The sequence below is a fragment of the Planococcus citri genome, chromosome 1, assembly GCF_950023065.1.
Source record: "Planococcus citri chromosome 1, ihPlaCitr1.1, whole genome shotgun sequence".
NCBI classification, from domain to species: domain Eukaryota; kingdom Metazoa; phylum Arthropoda; class Insecta; order Hemiptera; family Pseudococcidae; genus Planococcus; species Planococcus citri.
In genome coordinates, this window is record NC_088677.1 from 57,912,700 (window position 1) to 57,932,956 (window position 20,257).

The window sequence follows — 20,257 nt, forward strand, 5'->3', positions numbered from 1 at the left end:
ATTATCAGACCAACAAATTTTGATGTTAAAGGGCCCAAATTTCGAGTTGAAATGGGCTGTTTTTGCCGTTTTTTCGATTATTCTGCAATATATCGAAAACGAAAAAAAAGATGAAGATGGTTAATGTCTCATTTTAAAGAGCATTAAATTTTGCACATTTCCCTCACTGACATTACCCCTCTAGGGTGCTTAGTTTTTGAGCTATTATAAATTCAAATTTTGAATTTCAGTTATACAATTTTGAATTAAATTATCTCGAAAACTAAAAACGCTAGATGGGTAATGTAAACGAGGGAAATGTTCAAAATGCGATGCTCTTTGAAATGGTGTAACCTGTTATCAGATCAAAATTGATCATCTGCGTCAAATTTACTGTTTAGTTCAAAAATACACAAAAAATTACGATAAAATACGTGAAAATCAAAAAAAAATATCTAGCCCGTTCTATGGCACCTAGAAAGCTAATTTTTTTTTTAATCGACGCCTCAACTTCTCTAGAATATGAAAAAAATTATCAGGCCAACCAATTTTCAAGTTAAAGGGCCCAAATTTCGAGTTTAAATGGGTCTATTCAGCGTTTGAATAAGATGCACGGATGTGCGGTGAGACGGGGTAGCAGGTAGCTAAAATCCTGTTTGCAATAGTAGAGCGGCGACATCGAGTCAGTGTTTTGTCAACGTTACCCCGCACGAACTCACCCTTAAACCAGTTCATCCTATTCATTCCATAACTTAGGTATCACCAAACACACCAAACACGGAAGAAACGTCTTTTGTTGAGAGATTGTAGGTTTTACACAACAATCAACATCCTATAGACTTCGAGGAATTAGTCATTTTAAAAGAAAAACATTTCACCTAAACAACTAAACAAGTACACGACATGTAAATACCTACAGTGTTTAAAGTATTTTTTCTTTTTCATAAAAAAATCCATGAATAGATAGCAACTATAAAATACTAAGTATAGATAGTGCAAATGATTACACATTTCAGAGAATTGTGAGGTGTTAATATCATCAAGTGAAGTTATCTATCAATCTATCTATCTACCTTATCTATGTACAGTTGTACATATCTATCTCTATTAAATAAAGCGCCTCTCCCAAAAAATACATGGAAAAATACTCGAAAAAATGCAACCTAGAGAGCTAATTTTTTTTATTCGACACGTTAACATAATTTAATTAGGTATCTAGAATATAGAAAAAATATACAGCTCAAAAAATTTTGAAATTAAAGGACCGATCCAAATCTTGAGTTTAAAAATGAGCTGTTCTTGCCATTTTTTCGATCACGCTCCAATGTATAGATTTACCAAAAACCAAAAAAGCAATAAAGGTGGGTAATGTCTCTTTTTAGAGAGTATTAAATTTTCGAACATTTCTCGCACTTACATTAAGTTACCCTCTAGGGTTCTTAGTCATTGAGCTATTTTGAATCCAAATTTTGAATTTCGGTTACAAAATTTTGAATTAAATTAATCTCAAAAACTAACAATGCTAAATGGGTAATGTAAGCGAGGGAAATTTTCAAAGTTTCATACTCTTTGAATGAGGAAGTGAACAATAGAGGGGGGTTTGGGGGCGCAGCCCCCAAGAGCGAGTTCCGAGGGCGAAGCCCGAGGAACGAGCAACGGGGGTTGGGCCGCGAAGCGGCCAGGGGGCCGTAGGCCCCCTAGTACTACATATAATCAGACTTTATAATGAGGGCATGGTATACACGAATTATATCAATAAATTGCGCATAAAGGATCCAGTAAAAGCAAAACCTTGGAAAGATATAAAGGATGCCACGATTGAAAAGGAAGGCTGCATACAATTTTCCTTGTTAACTTATGAGTTCATAGGAACAGAAGATTGCTTATTTAATAACATTCACACAACAAAAGTACGTACTTATCTGTCTACCAATATCAAGTGCCAAATGAGTCGGCCAGAGTTCGGAAAAAATACTTTTTTTAGCCACGGAAAAAACCAAACAAACGATTTTGTTTGGCTTAAAACATGTACTTATAGCTAGTTTTAAACATTTTCAAAACGCAAAAAAAAGAGTAAAGTACGAGTAAAACAAAAAAAAACTGAAAATTTTATATTTTCAATACTTTTTTTAAAATGAAATTATTGAAATGCAAACAAAACTGACTAAAAAATGTAACTTTTGTAGGAAAAAAAAATAGTTGGTAGGAACAGAAAAATATGTTCTAAACAGAGTTTGTATTACATAAACGTTTTTTATTGTTCAAAACTCAATTTTTTTGTTTTTTTAAACATAGTTTTGAACATTGCGTTCTTTAAAACCCCGAACTCTGGAGTAAGCAAGGGTATTCAAACTTCTGTAAACTATTTGAATTTATCATTCATACAGTTACCACGAATTAACGTAGCTCTGAGACCAGTAATTGTCAACATTCATCCAGGAGCCTACAGTTTTGGTTCTCCTCACACAGAATTCTATGGATCACCAGAATTTGTCATGCATAACGATATCGTATACGTCTGTATTTCATACAGATTGCATATTTTAGGTAATTTTTCGTTTAATACGAATATAATCATGAAAAAAATACGAAAAATTTCATCAAAAATTGAATAATATTCAACACTTAGTAATGGATTCAGGTATTCAAAACACAGAACCATTTCAAAAATGATCTGCATGCAGAATTTCAGGTCACAAATTGAAGGGGGGGGGGGGGGTTCAAATTTTTTCAAGTGAAAAAATCTGAATAATTTTCGAAGAACATTTTATTAAAAATTGAAAAACGAAATTAAAATTCTGAAAGATTATCAAAGTTTGATTGAAAAATACGGAGGGAGGGGGACAACTCAGAATTAAAAGTGGAAAACATGCGTACCTATTTGGATAAGACTGTTGGACAATGTGTTTTTGAATTCAAATAAAACTTCAGAGAAGTAGGGAACTATTTTTTATGAGCCAAATATAAATTTTCAAAATTCAAACGAAATTTGAAATAAGCACACTGCATCTTGATGCATTTTTGAACATTATTACTTTGAGGTTAGAGTTGAAATTTTGCACGTACAATATAACAATTTTAGATCTTTTGGTACCTACATTTTTCATATCAGAACGGTACCTATCTTAATTATCAACAAAATAACTTCACCTTTTGTACTCGTACTTTATTTTACAGGATTTTTAAATTTGAAATTGAAGGAATGTGCAGGTAATCAAGGAATCAAAGACATAGTCCTATCGCTGCGATGGATTAAAGCTAATATACGAGCATTTGGTGGTGATCCAGACAACGTAACATTACTTGGAAGTAGCAGTGGTTCTGCACTAGTGCACATTTTAATGTTATCGCCTTCAGCCAAGGGTACCGCAAAAGTAAAATTGACCAACATTTTATCCAACCCTAAAAGAGTCGATTTTCAATGGCTACATAGGTTTGTTTCACAAAGCTGTCTTGATGAGCGGGCATTTAACTCACTCAGTATCACCTTACCGAAAAACCAATGAGAACTATGCTCGAGAAATGGCAACAAATATTGGTTACGATGGAAACCTTCAGGATGGTAAAAAAATATTAATGTTTTTAAAAAAACAAGAACCGGTGATTTTGATTGAAGGATTTAGACGATGTCAAAATGTTTTACATCAGGTATCTAAATGAAATGAACTAATTGTAGTTTATAAAATTACGTGACCAATTTACTATATTTCAGTAAAATTAATAGACGATCGCTCCCATCGTACCGATGTGCGTATTTAACCCAACACTCGATCAAGGGGGAATTCTATCAGACTTGCCAGAAAATCTGATTGAATCAATGACACGAATACCAATCATAATAGGATTTTCACAAATCGAATCTGTAATGGGGTTTATTCGTGAGTTGACTAACAAGTTCCTGATTCTTAGAATTTTGTTTTTTATTTCTTTTTTCAATGATAATCCATCACGGCACAATGTAGGGAGTCTCAGACCACTAACGGAAAAAAACTTTAAAAATTCTCTGCGTCAGAATTGTTTCGGTTGGGGATACCACTGCAGCGACGACTACATTCAATCGATCTACAAAGAAGCAGAAGCATTCTATCTAAACGGAGAACCAGTCGAACAAGCACCACTGCCCATCAAAATGAACGTAAGTGTGCGATTGACTTCTGCGATTTTTCAAGCCATTGATACAGAATATTTTAAATCAACAGATTCAGACTGATATATCAATATCTGATATTTACAATACAATTATTAATCCGATATCGAAAGACTTGCCTTCTTCAGTGTTCGTTTATAAATTTGAATTCGAGGGGAATATTCATTCAATGAATACGACATTGAAAAACATGATTGATGAACCGATCAAAGGTGGGTCGACAAAAATTCATCATCTTTGCTTTAATACGAGAATATCAAACAACAAGGTGAATTTCTATTGTTTTCAGGAACGTGCCATGGCAGTGATTTTTGCTATTGGAATCGCATGGGTGATCCTAGAGACAAAGAAACTCGTAAAATGGTGGAAACGTTCACAAAACTCATTACAACTTTTGCTGAAAAAGGGTTTGAATATTGAATAAGCTGCCACTTTTGGTAACTCAAAAATGAAGATCATTCGTAAGACTTGAATTCAATATTTTTTAGAGATCCAAATTATGAAAATTGTTTGGTTAAGTGGAAACCATGCACACTAGAGGAGCCATGTCATCTGAGCATAAATCAGCCTATGGTAATGGTTGATGGTAAATTGAACAACGACAGGTTGGAATTTTGGGAACGAATACAGGAGAAATACAAAGCCAAAGAGTGATTGTGATAATGCGTGCATTTTTCTTCTAAAATATGGTCAATGTAAAATATAAAATTGTATCCCCCTCATTTCACTATAAGGTTATTTTTTGAAAAAAACATGTATTTAATAAGATGACCTATAATTTGTAACAAGGCATCTTTCAACTCCAAAAGAATAAGTAGGCCAGTAGTCGAACAAAAGCAATGTTGCCACAGCAAAACTCGACGAAGAGAAATTCCATCAATTCATTTTTTGTACTTATATCTATCTATACTTAGCAAGTAACAAGCAATTTTTCCACACACTCAACAGTTCAAGCATAGAACTTTTATTACCAACACGAGGCCAAAAAAAAAGTATGTACAAATTGAAAGTCACGCTTTCTGACACAATTATTTTCCTTGAATCCAAGTATAAGCGTGCGTACAATGCAATGTTGCTGACCATTATCACGACGAGTCAACCAGCGAGAACCAGAACATGCTTTGTGCCACATGAAGTCTAAAGTAATCAGGAACGTACACCGCATGACGTAAAATGTCAACTTTTTTCCGTTAGCTCATAGGAACAGGGTTTTAAAATACTTCGAATTACCTGCTCATAGCAAATTTTAAGGCAGTGTTATTTTTATTCGTGCGACTAATTTTTTTTTTTTTTTTGAAAATGTCTGAAAATACGATTATAACCGTAAATGAAGGCCGAATTCGAGGAATTAAAAAATTCTCCAAGTTTTCAAAAACAGAATACTATTCTTTTTTTGGAATAAGGTACGGAAACCCACCTGTAGGCATTCTTCGATTTCAGGTAATCTCGATAAATTATAACCCATAAACTCTCAAAATAATAGGTTAATTTTGAATTACACGAACAGGATCCGGTGAAAACTACCCCATGGATGGATATTCTTGACGCCACGAGTGAAAAAGAAGGTTGTATTCAATTCTCAATGCTGACTCACAAATTTTTGGGAGCAGAAGATTGTTTATTTAATAATATCCACATACCGAAGGTACCTACATCACATTTGAATATTACCCTCAGCGTGAATTTGAATCAATACCATTGTTTTAATCACCAATGTACGTATTATTGTACCTATGTACTTAGATACCTCAAAAAAACGAAGCTCTCAGGCCAGTAATTGTCAACATTCATCCAGGAGCATACAGATTTGGTTCTCCACATACGAATTTTTACGGATCACCTGAATTCATCATGCATAACGATGTCGTATATGTTTGTATTTCATACAGATTACACATTTTGGGTAAACAAATAGTTCGCTGAAAAATTTCAAAAAATCGACGCTATAAAAACAAAAAATTATGTATGATTTTTTTTGTAGGATACCTGAATTTGAATTTAAAGGAATGTTCGGGCAATCAAGCCATTAAAGATATAATTCTATCGCTGCAATGGATCAAAAACAATATACGATCATTCGGAGGTGATCCAGATAATATAACATTGCTTGGAAGTAGCAGTGGGTCAACACTTACACAAATTTTACTCTTATCACCTTCAACTCAGGGGAAAGGTAAAATTTATTCGTAATGATGATGAATAAATAAGTATCTCATTTTTTCCAAGGCGCCATAGTCTTCTAAAGAAATCTAACTTTCTATTATGATAGGTCTCTTTCACAAAGCTGTATTAATGGGTGGACACTTGACCAATCCCGTAATACCTCATCAAAAAACAAATGAAACTCACGCACGCGAAATAGCAAAAACTCTTGGTTATGATGGAAATGTTCTAGATAATGAAAAAGTATTAATGTTCTTAAGAGAGCAAGAACCTCTATCGTTAATTGAAGGATTTAGACGCTGCGAGAAGAATTTACATCAGGTAAGTAAGGCCTTATTAAAAACAATCTCCTCTACCTCAAACTAAACCATAGCTTCGAAAAAATGTCTAAACCACTCCAAGCCTTCCAGTGATTTCTCAGAGAATTTCAAATAACTCTGAAAAGACCTACAGTGGACTTCAACGTTTTTAGCTGCTTGGTAAAGTTTCTCCCGACTATTGTAAGTTGCGACTGAAAAATACCTCAACCCAAAAAAAGTGAGTAACAAGGAGTGGGAAACCGCCAAAGAAAGTATCCCAACCAGCATAAAAGTTTTTGAACCAGACAAAAAGGGATCCAAAGAGGATCCCAAAATATACCACTGGACAAAATTTCAGGTGATGAAATTCATTTTTCGAGTTTTAGCTAATTTTTGAAAATTACCTACAATTTGGCAAAAATTAGAAAAAAATCAAAATTTTAGCAAAATTGATCCAGAAAGCTGGGTTTATACCCTATTTTGGACCTCCCGAGCTGATTGGAGACAATTTCAAATCTTCTGGAGCCTCGAGCGGTTTTTGATTTTTTTTTCAACTCATGAAAACATAATCACTGGAGAAAATGTTGGATTTGAATCAGCCCAAAAATATTTTGATGATAGGTACGTGCCCAAATCGAACGAAAGAGTTGCAATGATGATAAATCCGAGTTTATAAGTGCTGAATTTCATTTTCACCCTATTTACAGCGTTTTTTGGAAAACTGGAGAAACCAAAAATTCGCTGGAGGCTCCAGAACGGTTTGAAACTGTCACCAATCGACTCGAGAGGTCGAAAATTGAGAATAAAGTTGAAGCTTTCAGATTTCCAAGTCAATTTGATGTACTTACTCGAAAAAATCTGTAAAATTTGTAGCCATTTTTCTGAATTTTTATAAATTGACAATAATGACCAAAAAATGGATACTATTATATTCTCAAGTGTTCTCACAAAATCCAAAAATGATATCTCTCGATGTTTCGGTATAATTCCAGAGTAATAGTACATATTTGGAAAGAAAAAGTCTTTCAAACATGAATTTACTCAAAACTAAGCGATTTTCAAAATTTCAGCTGTTCAGTATAGTTAATCTTTAGTATTTTTGGATTTTGATGGCAATGCCAGAGAGTTCAACACATTTTCTATTGGGCCATGTTTCTCAAAGCAAGTTTAGCAGCGACTAGAGCGAAACAACCACGATTTTTCGGAAATGCTCTTTTCTTAAGGACCCATATCTCTCCTCCAAAGACACTTATGATTCACTGATTAACATCATCCGTAACTACGAGCGCAAAATGAGAATCGAAGTAAGTTATTTGTGCTTTTTGCTTTATCAAAAAATGTCCTAGTTGCCTTATTAGTTATTTGTATGCTTTGCTTTCAGACAAATCCGGTGCTGTTAGCGTGCTATGGTCCATATATCACTACATTATTCCACGCCGCCGAAAATAGGGACTAAAAATGTTTCTTATTGACTTTCAACTCAAAAACCAAAGTTCATTTTATGAAGTGTTCAGTCTAAATTAAGCTTTCGCCGTTGAGTACATACAAGCCCAAAAAAGACCAATGCACCCAATGTCAAAAATATGAAACAATGCCGAGTATTCATTCAGTGAAGATCAATTGGAGGCATATAAAAAACATAAAGAGCGAGAGGTTGCATCCCAGGCGATGAAAGATTATGACATGAATTCCAGTAGTGCTTGCAGTGTGACCTTCGATTTAGAAGCGGCACTAAACATTCCGTGAACAACGAATTCTGGAATTTACCAATGAAGAAAATTTAGTTCGTAAAACTTCACTTTGTATGATGTGAATTTTGGAACTGTACATACATTGTGTATTCGACCAGTTGAGCCAGTTGAAATAGTAAATATTTGCAATTCCTTAAGGTACAATAACTTGATTGATTTTGCAATTGATCAGTTGAATCAATTGAGGTACATACATATAAGATTTCATAATCTTTGCAATAACTTGATTAATTCTGCAATTGATCAATTGGATTAATTAAAATACATATAAGATTACATAATCTTTGCAATAACTTGATTGATTTTGCAATTCCTCGCAACAACTTCATTGATTTCCTTACTTGAAAGAGAAGTGGTTCTGGTTCAGATTTACCAAGGGATCAAATTTTATTCAATACAAGCATGATCATGACAGTGAATTGATGTCAATTGATCAAAGACGTACTTAAAGAGAGGGCAGCTCGCCCCTCAACGCAATTTTTCATGTTTAGTTGGGAAAATTTACCATTTGTACTTGAAAAGTTGAAAAATTCAATAGTTGCCTTTCAAACACAGCAGAATAATATTTATGAGCGAAAATTTAACATTCTTGTTGAGAAATAGTTGGTTTTCAGTTTTATTTGATTTTTGCTCAATTTAGGAAATGCCAATTTTTTATACTCTCATTAAGGCGTCGTTACAGAACGCAGTTCCATGTAAGTTCTGATTTCAAGGTTCCAAGTTTTTCAGCGTCTCATTTTGGACAAAAGATTGAAAAAATTTTGACGTCGCCTTTATCTCTTCGAAATTTTTCGATCTTTTGACGAAAACAAGTGGCCGAATAGTTTTCAAAACTTAAAAATTTAAAACTATAGAACTTTGACTACGTTTATAAAGACACCTTCAATATTATTGTTTTCTTATTCATTTTATTTAAAAACAGGAGACTCTGCGCTGCTGCTTCCGAAGGTCACAACTGTTGCCACTCATTACCCGATTACTATCGAAAAGCTCATCAAAAAATATGACGATGTAGAAGCATTGAAAAGTGCTTACTACGCAAAACTTGAAGAAGTCACACCCATCCATCAAGATCGAATTTTGAAAGCATTTTCTTACGAACTTTGTTTCCATGTTAAAAAAAGATTGGCAAAGGAAAAACAGCAAAATCAAATTGTGGCTATCCTCGAATATCTTGTCGAAAGAATTTGGTTGTACGAGTTTACGTTGCCAACTGCCAATACTTACTACGCTCTTTCTTTTTCTTTTTCATTTTCACTTTTCTGGTAGCAGGATATCAGTTTGTTTGCGATATGGTAATGCGAGCATTATAATCATTGAACAAGGTATGTAGTAGATATTAGGTAAGGTAGGTGAGTTACAGAACAAAGACAGGCTGATAAGAAAACTACGAACAAGTATGACGAATACTACCTCCTACCCAACAGTCTCGCATATTTACCGCGGATATCGCAAAAGTGCGAGTATTATACGAAACGTATGTCGTCTGTTGTCTCTCCTTGGTGTCATCTACGAGTACATATTTTGGAAACAATACGATACAAAACGATAACGTGCAGATAACTAAAGCGATCTTAGTGGACATAATTTATGCGTGGGTATGAACGACGCCGACGTCGTTTCTCCATATGACAGTAGCATTATGAGCAGTTTGCAATGGTTACGATGGATGGTATTGTTTCTGATGAGAAGTGCGAACGAGTACAAAGGATCGAACGTTGAATTCACTTTTCCAGGTACATCTCACGATGTACGAGTAATTTGAACATATTCACCAAACGTAAAATAATGTAGATGAATGTATGACAGGAACCAACTGGTGCGGTCCAGGCAACATATCTTCGCATTTTGACCACTTGGGAACTTTCGTCAAAACGGATAGCTGTTGTAGGGAACACAATCACTGTCCACTCTCCATCAGCGCCAATCAAACCAAATACGGATTACACAACGAATTACCTTACACCAGGTTTGTAATTGACTCCCTAGTGCCTTTGCCCATATCCCTATTTTTCCTCATTTGAAAAAAAAAAAAACAGATGAGTCAAGTACATACGTATTACAACTTTTTCAATAAAAAAAGCTCTACTGATTTCTTAATTATGTCGTTTCTCTGTTTGTTACGTCAAGTTCAAATTGCGCTTGCGATGAGGCTTTCTACCAATGCTTACACCGTGTCAACACCAACTCAGACATGCCCGATACGCTTTCGTCAGAATTAATCGGCGAAATATACTTCACTTTTTTGGAAACTCGTTGTTTTCAAAAAGTACCACCATACGCATCTTGCGAGGTCAACAAGTAAGTACGAGTACATTCGTAGTAACATAAATACGTAAGCACAGCGCAAGTAGAAGTACCTGTACTTTACTACCTAGCTCATCATCCAGTGAAGGGACCTAGTAGGAATTTTCCCATATCCTGGGAAATTTTCAATCCTATGGGAATGACGCGGGGAAGCGAGAACATGAGGGGATTTCTACAACAATGGCCTTAAAATGGAAATAATGTGGCCAATTTTGACATTTAATGTATTATTTCTCCTCCAATTGACATTTTTGTCGATTTCCCTTTCCAACTCGAATCAGAATAAGTACGAAATTCTATGAAAAATCAGTCGCCTAAATGGACTTGCGTTAGTTGTTATTCTACTGTTGGAACGGATATGGTTTATGACGACGCTAAAATAAGATACTCTTATCGCCTCGTTGTGTCAGTCAACAGTTTTATCGTCATTTTAACCAAAGGTGTGTTTCTTGTGTATGTGTATGCATGTAAATGTAAATACGTTTTCCGATGAAAATTTTGCTTTCAAACATATTAATTACAAAACAATCGCATATTCTTAAATCTGCACTTATTTTTTCATCAGTAGCATCGTTTGATCGATGGACATTTACATTAGACGATAGTAGATCGTCGGTGGTACTAGGTTGGATGTTTGGTGTTGAAAGGGGAGGGTGAATGCAATTTTGTTTCCAACTACAAGGTTATGAGATACTCGACGCACATTTGTACTTATCCTACGTAAGCACTCGAACATACTCACAAGGTTCATACTTTTTTTATACATTTATAAAGTCGCAAACTTGAAACGTTTCTAGAGGGAAATTATACTCCAAAATCCAAATTTTTGAATTTGTAAATCTTCCTTTACAAAATGTTTGCATCTGGCTAAAATATGAATCATTTTGCCCCCATGGGAAGGGAGAAGGTACTTCATAACAGCAAAAAAAGGCACAATGTTTAAAATTTTCCTCAATTTTTATAAAATTAACATAAAATTTCTCGGATTTTTTTTTTTATCTAAATCGTATTTCAACTTTAAATTTAACGTTCAAATCAATATGGCCCCACTGAGAGGGAGGTGTGGTATGTTCCAAAAACCAAATAATTTAGAATTTTTGAACCTACTCTCTAAATTTGAAACAGTGAAATTTCACTGCTTCAAATTTAGGGAGTATACCTCTCAAAATATTGAAAAAACTGAAATCCAACCACAACATATTTTTTGACAAGGTATTTATGTAGGCTACATGTAGACAGTAGGAAAATAATATTAATAATCTTGATTGTTATTTTTTTACTGTTTCAGCAACACAGAAGATTGCTTAATTTCAGCGTCAAATCATTCGGTCGAATTTCAATGGAAAACAATGCCACCGTTCAAATGACAACGCACACACGTAATTACCTACTTACGGCTGCGATACCTAATTAAACTAACCTATTAAGTAAACATGCTATGTAAATTGTAATCACCTATTTGCTCGATATGCATGTGAAATATTACAATTTTTATTTATAATTCCCCGATTGAATGTTTTTTTGAAAATATGAGAACATTTTTCACAGGGTAATCACAAATTCCGAAAAATACTTACAGATTGAAATGCTCGCTAAATTCAAATTAATGAGAGGAAAATCGAAGTTGTGCAAAAAGAAACATGAAAGTGCAAAAATCTCCAGGACCAACCGAAAAAATTCTTCAACTCTTACAAAACAGCAAAAATCCATTTGTGAAGTATATGACCTCAAACAATCCCCCCTCCCCCACCCTATATAACTTGAGAGGCAAAGTCGCAATCTTACCCACAACCTATTGATTTCAAAGTTGGCAAAACTGAGGCTGTATTCAAACTTCAAAACCTCATAAACCATTAGAAATGGATGGTTACTGTTTATTATGATACCTACGTAAATCTTGAAATGATATTTTGTATTTATGACACTGGATGTTCTCCAGATACATTCTCTTTCTCATGTTAACCTAACTGCCTTCTGTTGGCTTGAGGTTGATTTACAAAAAGGCCTTTGATGGGAGTTCAAGTCATACCATTTACAAACAGTAGGGTGACAATGAAATACACAGGGAAAAAATTTTTTGTTATTTTTTTTACAGCACACCTGAAAAATGTGCTATGAGGTGTCAAAAAATGATCACAAAGTTTCATCCCTCCAAGTTGATTTTAACCCGTGCCTCAAGGGCCCCAAAGTTTTGAATGTAATGTCGGAGCGCGACCTTACGAGTCTCACAGCGACGCGTGGTGGAGAAATCGTTGAGTACGCGCTACATGTACAAAGTGAATTAGAGTAAGGGTACACTTTATTATTTTTTTTGTTGATAATTGATGATTCTTTTTTCTCGTCTCAAGCTAACTCTAAAACAGTTTTCAAATTATATTTTCTACGAAAAAATCGGGTTTTTCTATTTTATTTTACTGTGGAAAAAATTGAGCTTTTAATGCACGTTTTTATACATTTCTCTTTACTTTTTCACCGCCTGCAGGGATATAAAATTCACTTATTATGCTCATTCAATATTTTTTCACTCGCTGTCCATGTCCGATGGCCATTAATTACCTTATGAAAGTCTGGTTTTCATTAAGTATTAAAAGCTCGTCTCAAGAACTTGTTGAAGATTAATGTAGAGCATAAGGATGCTCGTAATGTCGATACTGAAAAAGTAATCTTACTATTTCAGTCACAAAAAACTCACCGTCTCAAGGTCTAAACTTACATCACAAATATTTCAAGAAATTACTTACTCTTTTTTTAGAATTTCAAACTTGAGAACTACTTGTTAGTAAAAGAAAATCTGGACATTCTTGTTATGTACCATAGTTTGGATATATGTAGGTAATTTAGTAAATACGTTTGTTGAGTAATCACTGCCAAAGTCCGGTCACATGATTCCCAAATATTTTTCCAAAAATCCTTTTTTTGCCCAAGATATGTTATCATAAAAGAGGCAAATAAAAATATTATATTAACTTACTTATTTTTAAATTTTAATTATATTGATTTTAATTTGATATTTTATTTTGATAAATATAATTTGTTTTTTGTATTTATTTTAATAATAATTTTTATATAGAATTTATTTGAGGGTGCAAATTTGGAAGGAATTTGGTGTATGACGGTTAGTATTTATGGGTAATTTAGATTAATTTAGATAGAGTTTAGTAGATACATTGGGTAATTGCTGCCAAGGTTGGGTCTCAAGTTTGCCCAATTTTAATGACCTAAGTTTATTTTCATTATTTTCAATTTCTTCTTTTTTGCGTTTTTGAATGATATATTTTGTACCTTACCTGAGTAATTAATAATAAAAACTTTTTTTTTCTTTTTTTTTCATGTTGATCAATTTTTTGGGTTTGAGGAAGAGGCAGGCATAAAAAATTGATGCTAGTGCTGGTGTGGGAAGGGGGATAAAAATTACAACTTTGAACATTTTTCGAAAATTGGGTACATTTCTTTCAAATGCCTGGAAACGCCAGAGCTCTAAGTATTATTCTCGAAAGTACACACAAAACAAACACCCGCGACTTTCATAATTCGCTATAGCCAAATTGTAAACGTACACTTTGTCGAGCAGTGAATGACAACAACCTGCAGCAAAAATCCTAAGAAAAACACGCGTTTTTTACGCCTCATAATACAGTAAAATTATCCGGGTGTTTTCTCGTCGCAACAAGGAGTTATCTCACAACGGAGAAAATCTTCAGGGAAATTAATACGAAGAGATCGAAATTGTTCAAGTCTGGAGAAATACCCTGGAACGTCTTTGCTCGACTCCGCGTATCCTTCATTCCCTCATAACCTTCAATCTTATTCATGTACACGAATGTAAGTATTCGAAATTTAAAAACACGCCAAGAACGAAATCACTGGAGAACTTTTTTTCTTTTTTTTTCCACTCACTCGATAGTGGAGACGACGCAGGCAAGAGGAGGGAAGAAAAGAACGATTTTAATCATGCAGAATGACACGAAAATAATGAATGAGTTGAATAGCATTGTACAAAGCTGGCGAAAAAAAAGACGAGACAAAAGGGTGAATTTAGCTGCGTGAAGAATAACGAACGATAAATGTAATTCAAAATTCTTTTAATGCGCTCGAATATCGGAATATATTTATGATACGAGTTCGTATCTTTTCCTTTTCTCTCTTTTATTCTTTCCTCGTCGCTCGCGTAGGTACAACAGCACGACAGCCTTGAACGTGGGTGGGGCGGGGGTGCGAAACGAGTGAAAAAAAATTCAAAAACACGTAGAGCTTTTTCCCACCGCCGACATTTTATAATGAACAATGGCTGTGAACTTTTTTAAATTTCATTTTTAAGCGTTTTACTCTTGTTTTTCGTGTTTTCACAAGCAAATTCTTCATAATTCCGAAGTTGCTTTTAAAATATATACTTTTAATCCGCTTTTTGGTTCTTTTTTACTCTGCGGATCCCTTTACCTCACGCCAGTTACCTCCCAGTTTTTATATATTTTTTTTGCAAAAGGAAAAATTACGAGGTATTTGCGCCTGAAAGACTGTTCTTCATTAAAGCAACTTCTTTGAGTTTAGAGAGTAATATCTACTTTAACTTCGTTATAATTCATTTCAACTTGTAAAAGTTATCGCAAATTTTTTTTTAAATGTTAAAGCAACCTTTTTTCTTCATTTTTTTTTTTTTATAAATAATTTGTAAGTTTTTTTCATTTATAAGCCGGAGATAACAGGATCGCACATTAAATTGTACAACTTTGCTCGTTTTTTCCACATTGCTCTTGACTTTTTGCTTACTTTTTAATGCTTTTAATAGGTGTATTAAAACGACTATATTAGTACATATACATAAAATATGCTGATGCTATTTTGTTATTAGCTTTGCCTCGTCTGAGAAATCCAAGCAAGCGATCCAAAAATTGTTGCAGAAAATTATATTTACATATATGTATGAATTTTACTCTGAACAAAATTCGAATTTTTGATAACATTTCATTTCCTTAATTGTTTTTGTGCACAGATTCGTTCATCTCATCAGTGCATTCTCAATATGGGATGTACTGTCTTCATCTGTGTCCATTATAATAATATGTGCAATAATTAAGGAAATGGAAATATTATCAAAAATTCGAATTTTGCTCACAGTAAAATTCGTACATAGGTATAAATATGATTTTCTGCGTCAATTTTCGAATCGCTCGCTTGCATTTCTGAGATGAGGAGAAGCTAATAACAAAATAGCATCAGCATATGAATTGTAACTGGAGAACGGAATAAAGTCACCACTCTCCTTTTTGTCTCAGAATATAAAAAACCTGAAGTATAGGGTAGGACAGTGGCAAAGATCTCGAAGTCGCGGTCATCGTGACTGTTAAACTGAATCAAGTTGAAGAAAATGGTCAACTCGATATGGTAAGAGACTCGAAGTCGGTCAGCATTGGAGTAGAAGAATCAAGAGGTTTTCTTATTTCTCTATGAAGAGTCGAAGCTCAAATTTTCTTCAAAGCTTCCTGAAATACCCTTTAATAGAAGAGCATCCAATTAGGTCCTTTTTGAACCACCCTTTCAATGAAACAGCAAACCTCTGCACAAAAAAATGCCTCAAAGGGATCAAAGATGGCGACCTAATCCCTTCTAGCAAAAAAAGCAGCGCAACAACGATCATCAGTATTAAAAAGAAGAAAAAAATACTCGCGACAATTTTTCACGCCGTTGGTTCGAAACGTAGTGCGACACTTGGCAAATTACTACTAAAAAACCTACGTCAGAAATGATTTTCAATTATTTCACTTTCTCGGTAAAAGAGTTAGGAGCCGAGCGAATAAAATAAAGCTGCAATAATTAAGACTGGAGAGATAATCACTGGGGCGCTGGAGCTCGATTATCCTAGGGTTTTTTGTTTATAAATTACCGATTAAACGAATCTTGCACGTCGTTTCGGATTATCGATATTATAAAAATAAAAAGCAGCAGAAGTTTTAGATTAAAACTCCAGATATCGGCTTAATTAAATTATTCCATCAATCACGTTGCCGTGTTGCCGTTAACCGGCGACATTTTGATACTGCGTCTTAAACTTTCCAACACGAAAATGAGAGACCTGCGCTGGCAAAAAGATAAGAAGCATTTAAACACGACAGGGTGTTCTTTAAAATTCGCTTACAGTTGAACAAGACTTGAAAAATTCTGCTGTATAAACATTTCCTTCTTCTACACAGTTTTCAATGTTGACAGCAGTTGTCACGTAAAAATGTATAAACAAAAGGGGGAATGGGATGGAGAAGTGAAAAGCAAATTAAATGAAAGGGGGGTTTGAAACAGGGGTGAATCGATTACGATGAGACATTTTGAGAGCTTGCATCATGAAAAAAAAATCAGAGAATTTGGAACAAATTCAATGGAGATCTTCACTTCCTGAATGACTTCCAACACAAAGTGAAGGTCTCTACTGAATTTGTTCCAAATTCTCCAACTTTTTACATGATCCAAGCTCTGAACGTATGGAACTTTAATTTGAACAGGGAAGCAACAACGACGTGTACTGTAAAATGTAAAATGTAAAATGTGAAGCTATCGCTATCTCTCTATAGCCAACGTTTTCGTTGCGGTTATGATACGCGCGCTTTTTCAAATTTCAAGCGCGCGATCAAGATTTTGAGGTTTTTAGATTTTTTTTAATGCTGATGCATGCAATTCAAATTTTTTTCAATTTTTTTTTCAAATTTATATAAAAGAAGATTATTGCTGCTGGTATTCACTATTTTGTACGAATACAAAGCATGTAATTCGAATTTTTGCTGATGTATATCATTTTTTTGTTAAACAAACGATTTTAAAAATGACCAATTGTGTTTCGACATCTCTACTTAATGAAAATATTTTTTAAAGTGGAGATTTTATAAACAATCGTATTAATTCATTACTGAAGAGTATTGTTGAAGTCTGCATAAACGTCAGGCTTCATCATTTCTGTAAAATAAACCCGAGTATGATTCTTACATTCGAATAAAAAAATGATTTAAATCATCGAAAATTCGAATTAAAAAACCCACATGCTTTGTATTCGTTTAAAATGGTGAACATCGGCAGTAATGATCATCTTCATATATTCTGAAAAAAATTAAATTGCATGCATCAGCATTTAAAAAAATCTGAAAACCTCAAAATCCTAATTGAATTCATCATTGTTTGAAAAAATGGCTCTGAGCGAAATGTCTCATCATAATTAGAGACAGGATATCCTACATGTTTACAGAATTTGAAATGAATATCGATTACCAGGTGTTTTTGGTTACATTGATGGAACACAGGTTAGCATCGCAAAACAGGCGATCAAAAAAAACGAAGAACATATAAATATATTAATCGTAAAGGTTTTCATTCGTTAAATGTTCAAGTAGTAAGTATGTAAATTATAAAATCATCAACATCATTAAATATATTTTATGATGTTGCTTGGTGCGTTATCATCTGTAGATGTGAATCCTTCTGTTTCATTCTAAAAGGTGCCTACAGTGAATGACACATATGAAATACACAGCATCAACTTGAGACATTGTGGGCGTGCTCACAACGCATCAATATGGCAGTTGAGTGATGCCAGGGAATACATTTCCAGAAAGATCGTCAGAAACAGTCATCTATGGCTTCTGGGAGATAGTGGTTATCCGCTGGAACCTTGGTTACTGGTGCCATTCAGGAATCCTGAAACTCTTGGTGAATAATTATTCAACAGGTTTCACTCATCAGCTAGAAGCACCGTAGAACGAGCAATTGGTACATATTTTATTCTCAGTGATTAATCCTCAAGCATATACCTATTTAATAGAATGTGAAATGTAGATATTTTAGACTTCTTTGCTTAATTAAAATTATTTCTGTACCTATAGGCTTAGTAAAAGGAAGATGGTGTTGCATGAAGCTGGAGAGGAGTCTCCACTATGGACCTGAAAAAGTCTCAAAAATGGTGAATTGTTGCGCAGCATTGCATAACTTTTGCCTAAGAATGAACCAACATAGATATCTTACTGAGTCTTTAAGCGGGGATGCAGTAATTGATGAAAATGAATGCGAAATAGTTCAAAATGAGATGTTTCATCCCTCGGAGATGAAAACCGTTTATACTGTATCGAAAGAATATTGTAATCAAAGATGTAAATTGTATAAAAGTGAGGATTAATATTGATTAGGAATTACGATTTCTTATTAGGTAGGATCAGCAGACCATAAAAACAGCTATCTTTATGATTTCAATTTTCAATTTAGATTAAAAATATTTAACATTATTGTGCAATGTTAAATGATGAATGTAAGTAAGGTAGTAATAAAAAATCGCGAATTTTCGTGTTTTTTAATCATTTCAGTAATTTTTTTAACTACAATTTGAAATTGAATTATTTCAATCGCTTACAATCGATCCGACGGCAAAAGTAATCGATTAAAATCTATTCAAAAAATTAACGACTTTTCTCATCTCTACCCTGAAAGCGAAATGTGGGTTCTTAAAGAGAGGACATTTTCGAAAAAAAAGTGGGGCTTCGTTCTAGCCCATACCCAACCTGTTTTGGAAACAACAGCCTCGATCCTAAAGGTGATATTCAAGGTTCTGCGTCGACCTATAGGCCGTTGCCATCAAAATCCAAGACTACTTTTTAGAATTCTACTGAAAGTTGGAAATTTGCAAATCGATTTTTTTTTTTTTTTGATGAATTCGTGTTTAGAAAATATTTCCTCCTCAATTATTACGCATTAATTACGTTAAATCATCGGAAGATATCATTTCTGTAATTAGGCGATTATTTTGGAATTCAGTAGTACCAACTTTTTGGTCATTATTGTAAATTTTAAATACTTAATTTTAACTTTTTTAAATGCCCAAATTTGAATTTTCAAAAATTGGCCAAAACTCAAAAAATGAATTTCAGCACCTGAAATTTTGGCTAGTGGTATATTCTAGAGTCCTCTTTGCAAAGTTCAGAAATTTTTGTGCCGGTTGGGATACTTCCCTTCTGAGGAGTCAGATCCCAAAACTGAATACTTTTAATTATGTATTTGAACTCAGCAACTTCTCAAATTTGTGAGATTAGTCTTATCGTACCATATTTTCATAATTTTTTATTTCCGCTCAAACACTGAAGAACGGGGGGGGGGGGTATTTGGGAGCTGTACCTCTCTGAAAAATAAGTTATGTATTTGAACTCAATTATCTCAAAAAACTAGAGAATGACACATTACACATCATATTCAATTTTTCTAAATTTTGATCATTTTTGAAGACACTAATGAAGAAGGGGTAGATGGATGACATCGCGAAAACACGCCATCATTTAATTTTCACAAATTATCAAAAGAAGGGAACCCATATAAGTTCAAAATCAATATTATTAATTTATTCAAAAACAGAATTCTTTCATCATAGTGCATGTAATAAGGTAGGTTAGGTAGGCAGAAAAGAGATACTTACCGATAGATTTTCTCTCCTGCTCTAGATAGATATTTTTCTGAACTTCATTTTTTAGGCACCCGCCATAAATTTTTTATAAATAGATCCGCATCAGAGTTGTATAAATGCAATCCTGAAAACATGAAAATTAAGGTTCAATCATTAAAGGGTGTTTTGCGCAATTAAACACAACTAAAAA

At 33.9% G+C, this 20,257-nt stretch overlaps 2 protein-coding genes across 6 annotated transcripts; both read left to right on the forward strand.

Annotated features, from left to right (window-relative positions):
- The first annotated feature begins 1,568 nt into the window (after positions 1-1,568).
- Positions 1,569-13,968, forward strand: LOC135833067 (esterase E4-like). 5 transcript variants are annotated; one of them, XM_065346678.1, is made up of 17 exons: positions 1,569-1,889; positions 2,367-2,526; positions 3,157-3,342; positions 3,413-3,627; positions 3,704-4,114; positions 4,179-4,338; positions 4,416-4,533; positions 4,615-5,566; positions 5,634-5,771; positions 5,870-6,029; positions 6,108-6,299; positions 6,396-6,610; positions 6,692-7,892; positions 7,970-10,075; positions 10,149-10,308; positions 10,470-10,640; positions 11,935-13,968. In XM_065346678.1, the coding sequence occupies exons 1-8, from the start codon at positions 1,713-1,715 to the stop codon at positions 4,778-4,780; spliced, it is 1,593 nt and encodes a 530-aa protein (XP_065202750.1). In that variant the 5' UTR covers positions 1,569-1,712; the 3' UTR covers positions 4,781-5,566; positions 5,634-5,771; positions 5,870-6,029; positions 6,108-6,299; positions 6,396-6,610; positions 6,692-7,892; positions 7,970-10,075; positions 10,149-10,308; positions 10,470-10,640; positions 11,935-13,968. The 5 variants fall into 5 exon arrangements, with proteins under 5 accessions (XP_065202750.1, XP_065202751.1, XP_065202753.1 ...); XM_065346679.1 differs by having other exon boundaries at positions 7,659-7,892; XM_065346681.1 differs by having other exon boundaries at positions 3,704-3,857; positions 3,942-4,114; positions 6,396-7,892.
- Positions 5,658-8,044, forward strand: LOC135835427 (juvenile hormone esterase-like). Its single transcript, XM_065349671.1, has 5 exons — positions 5,658-5,771; positions 5,870-6,029; positions 6,108-6,299; positions 6,411-6,610; positions 7,970-8,044. The coding sequence occupies exons 1-5, from the start codon at positions 5,658-5,660 to the stop codon at positions 8,042-8,044; spliced, it is 741 nt and encodes a 246-aa protein (XP_065205743.1).
- Positions 13,969-20,257: the final 6,289 nt, after the last annotated feature.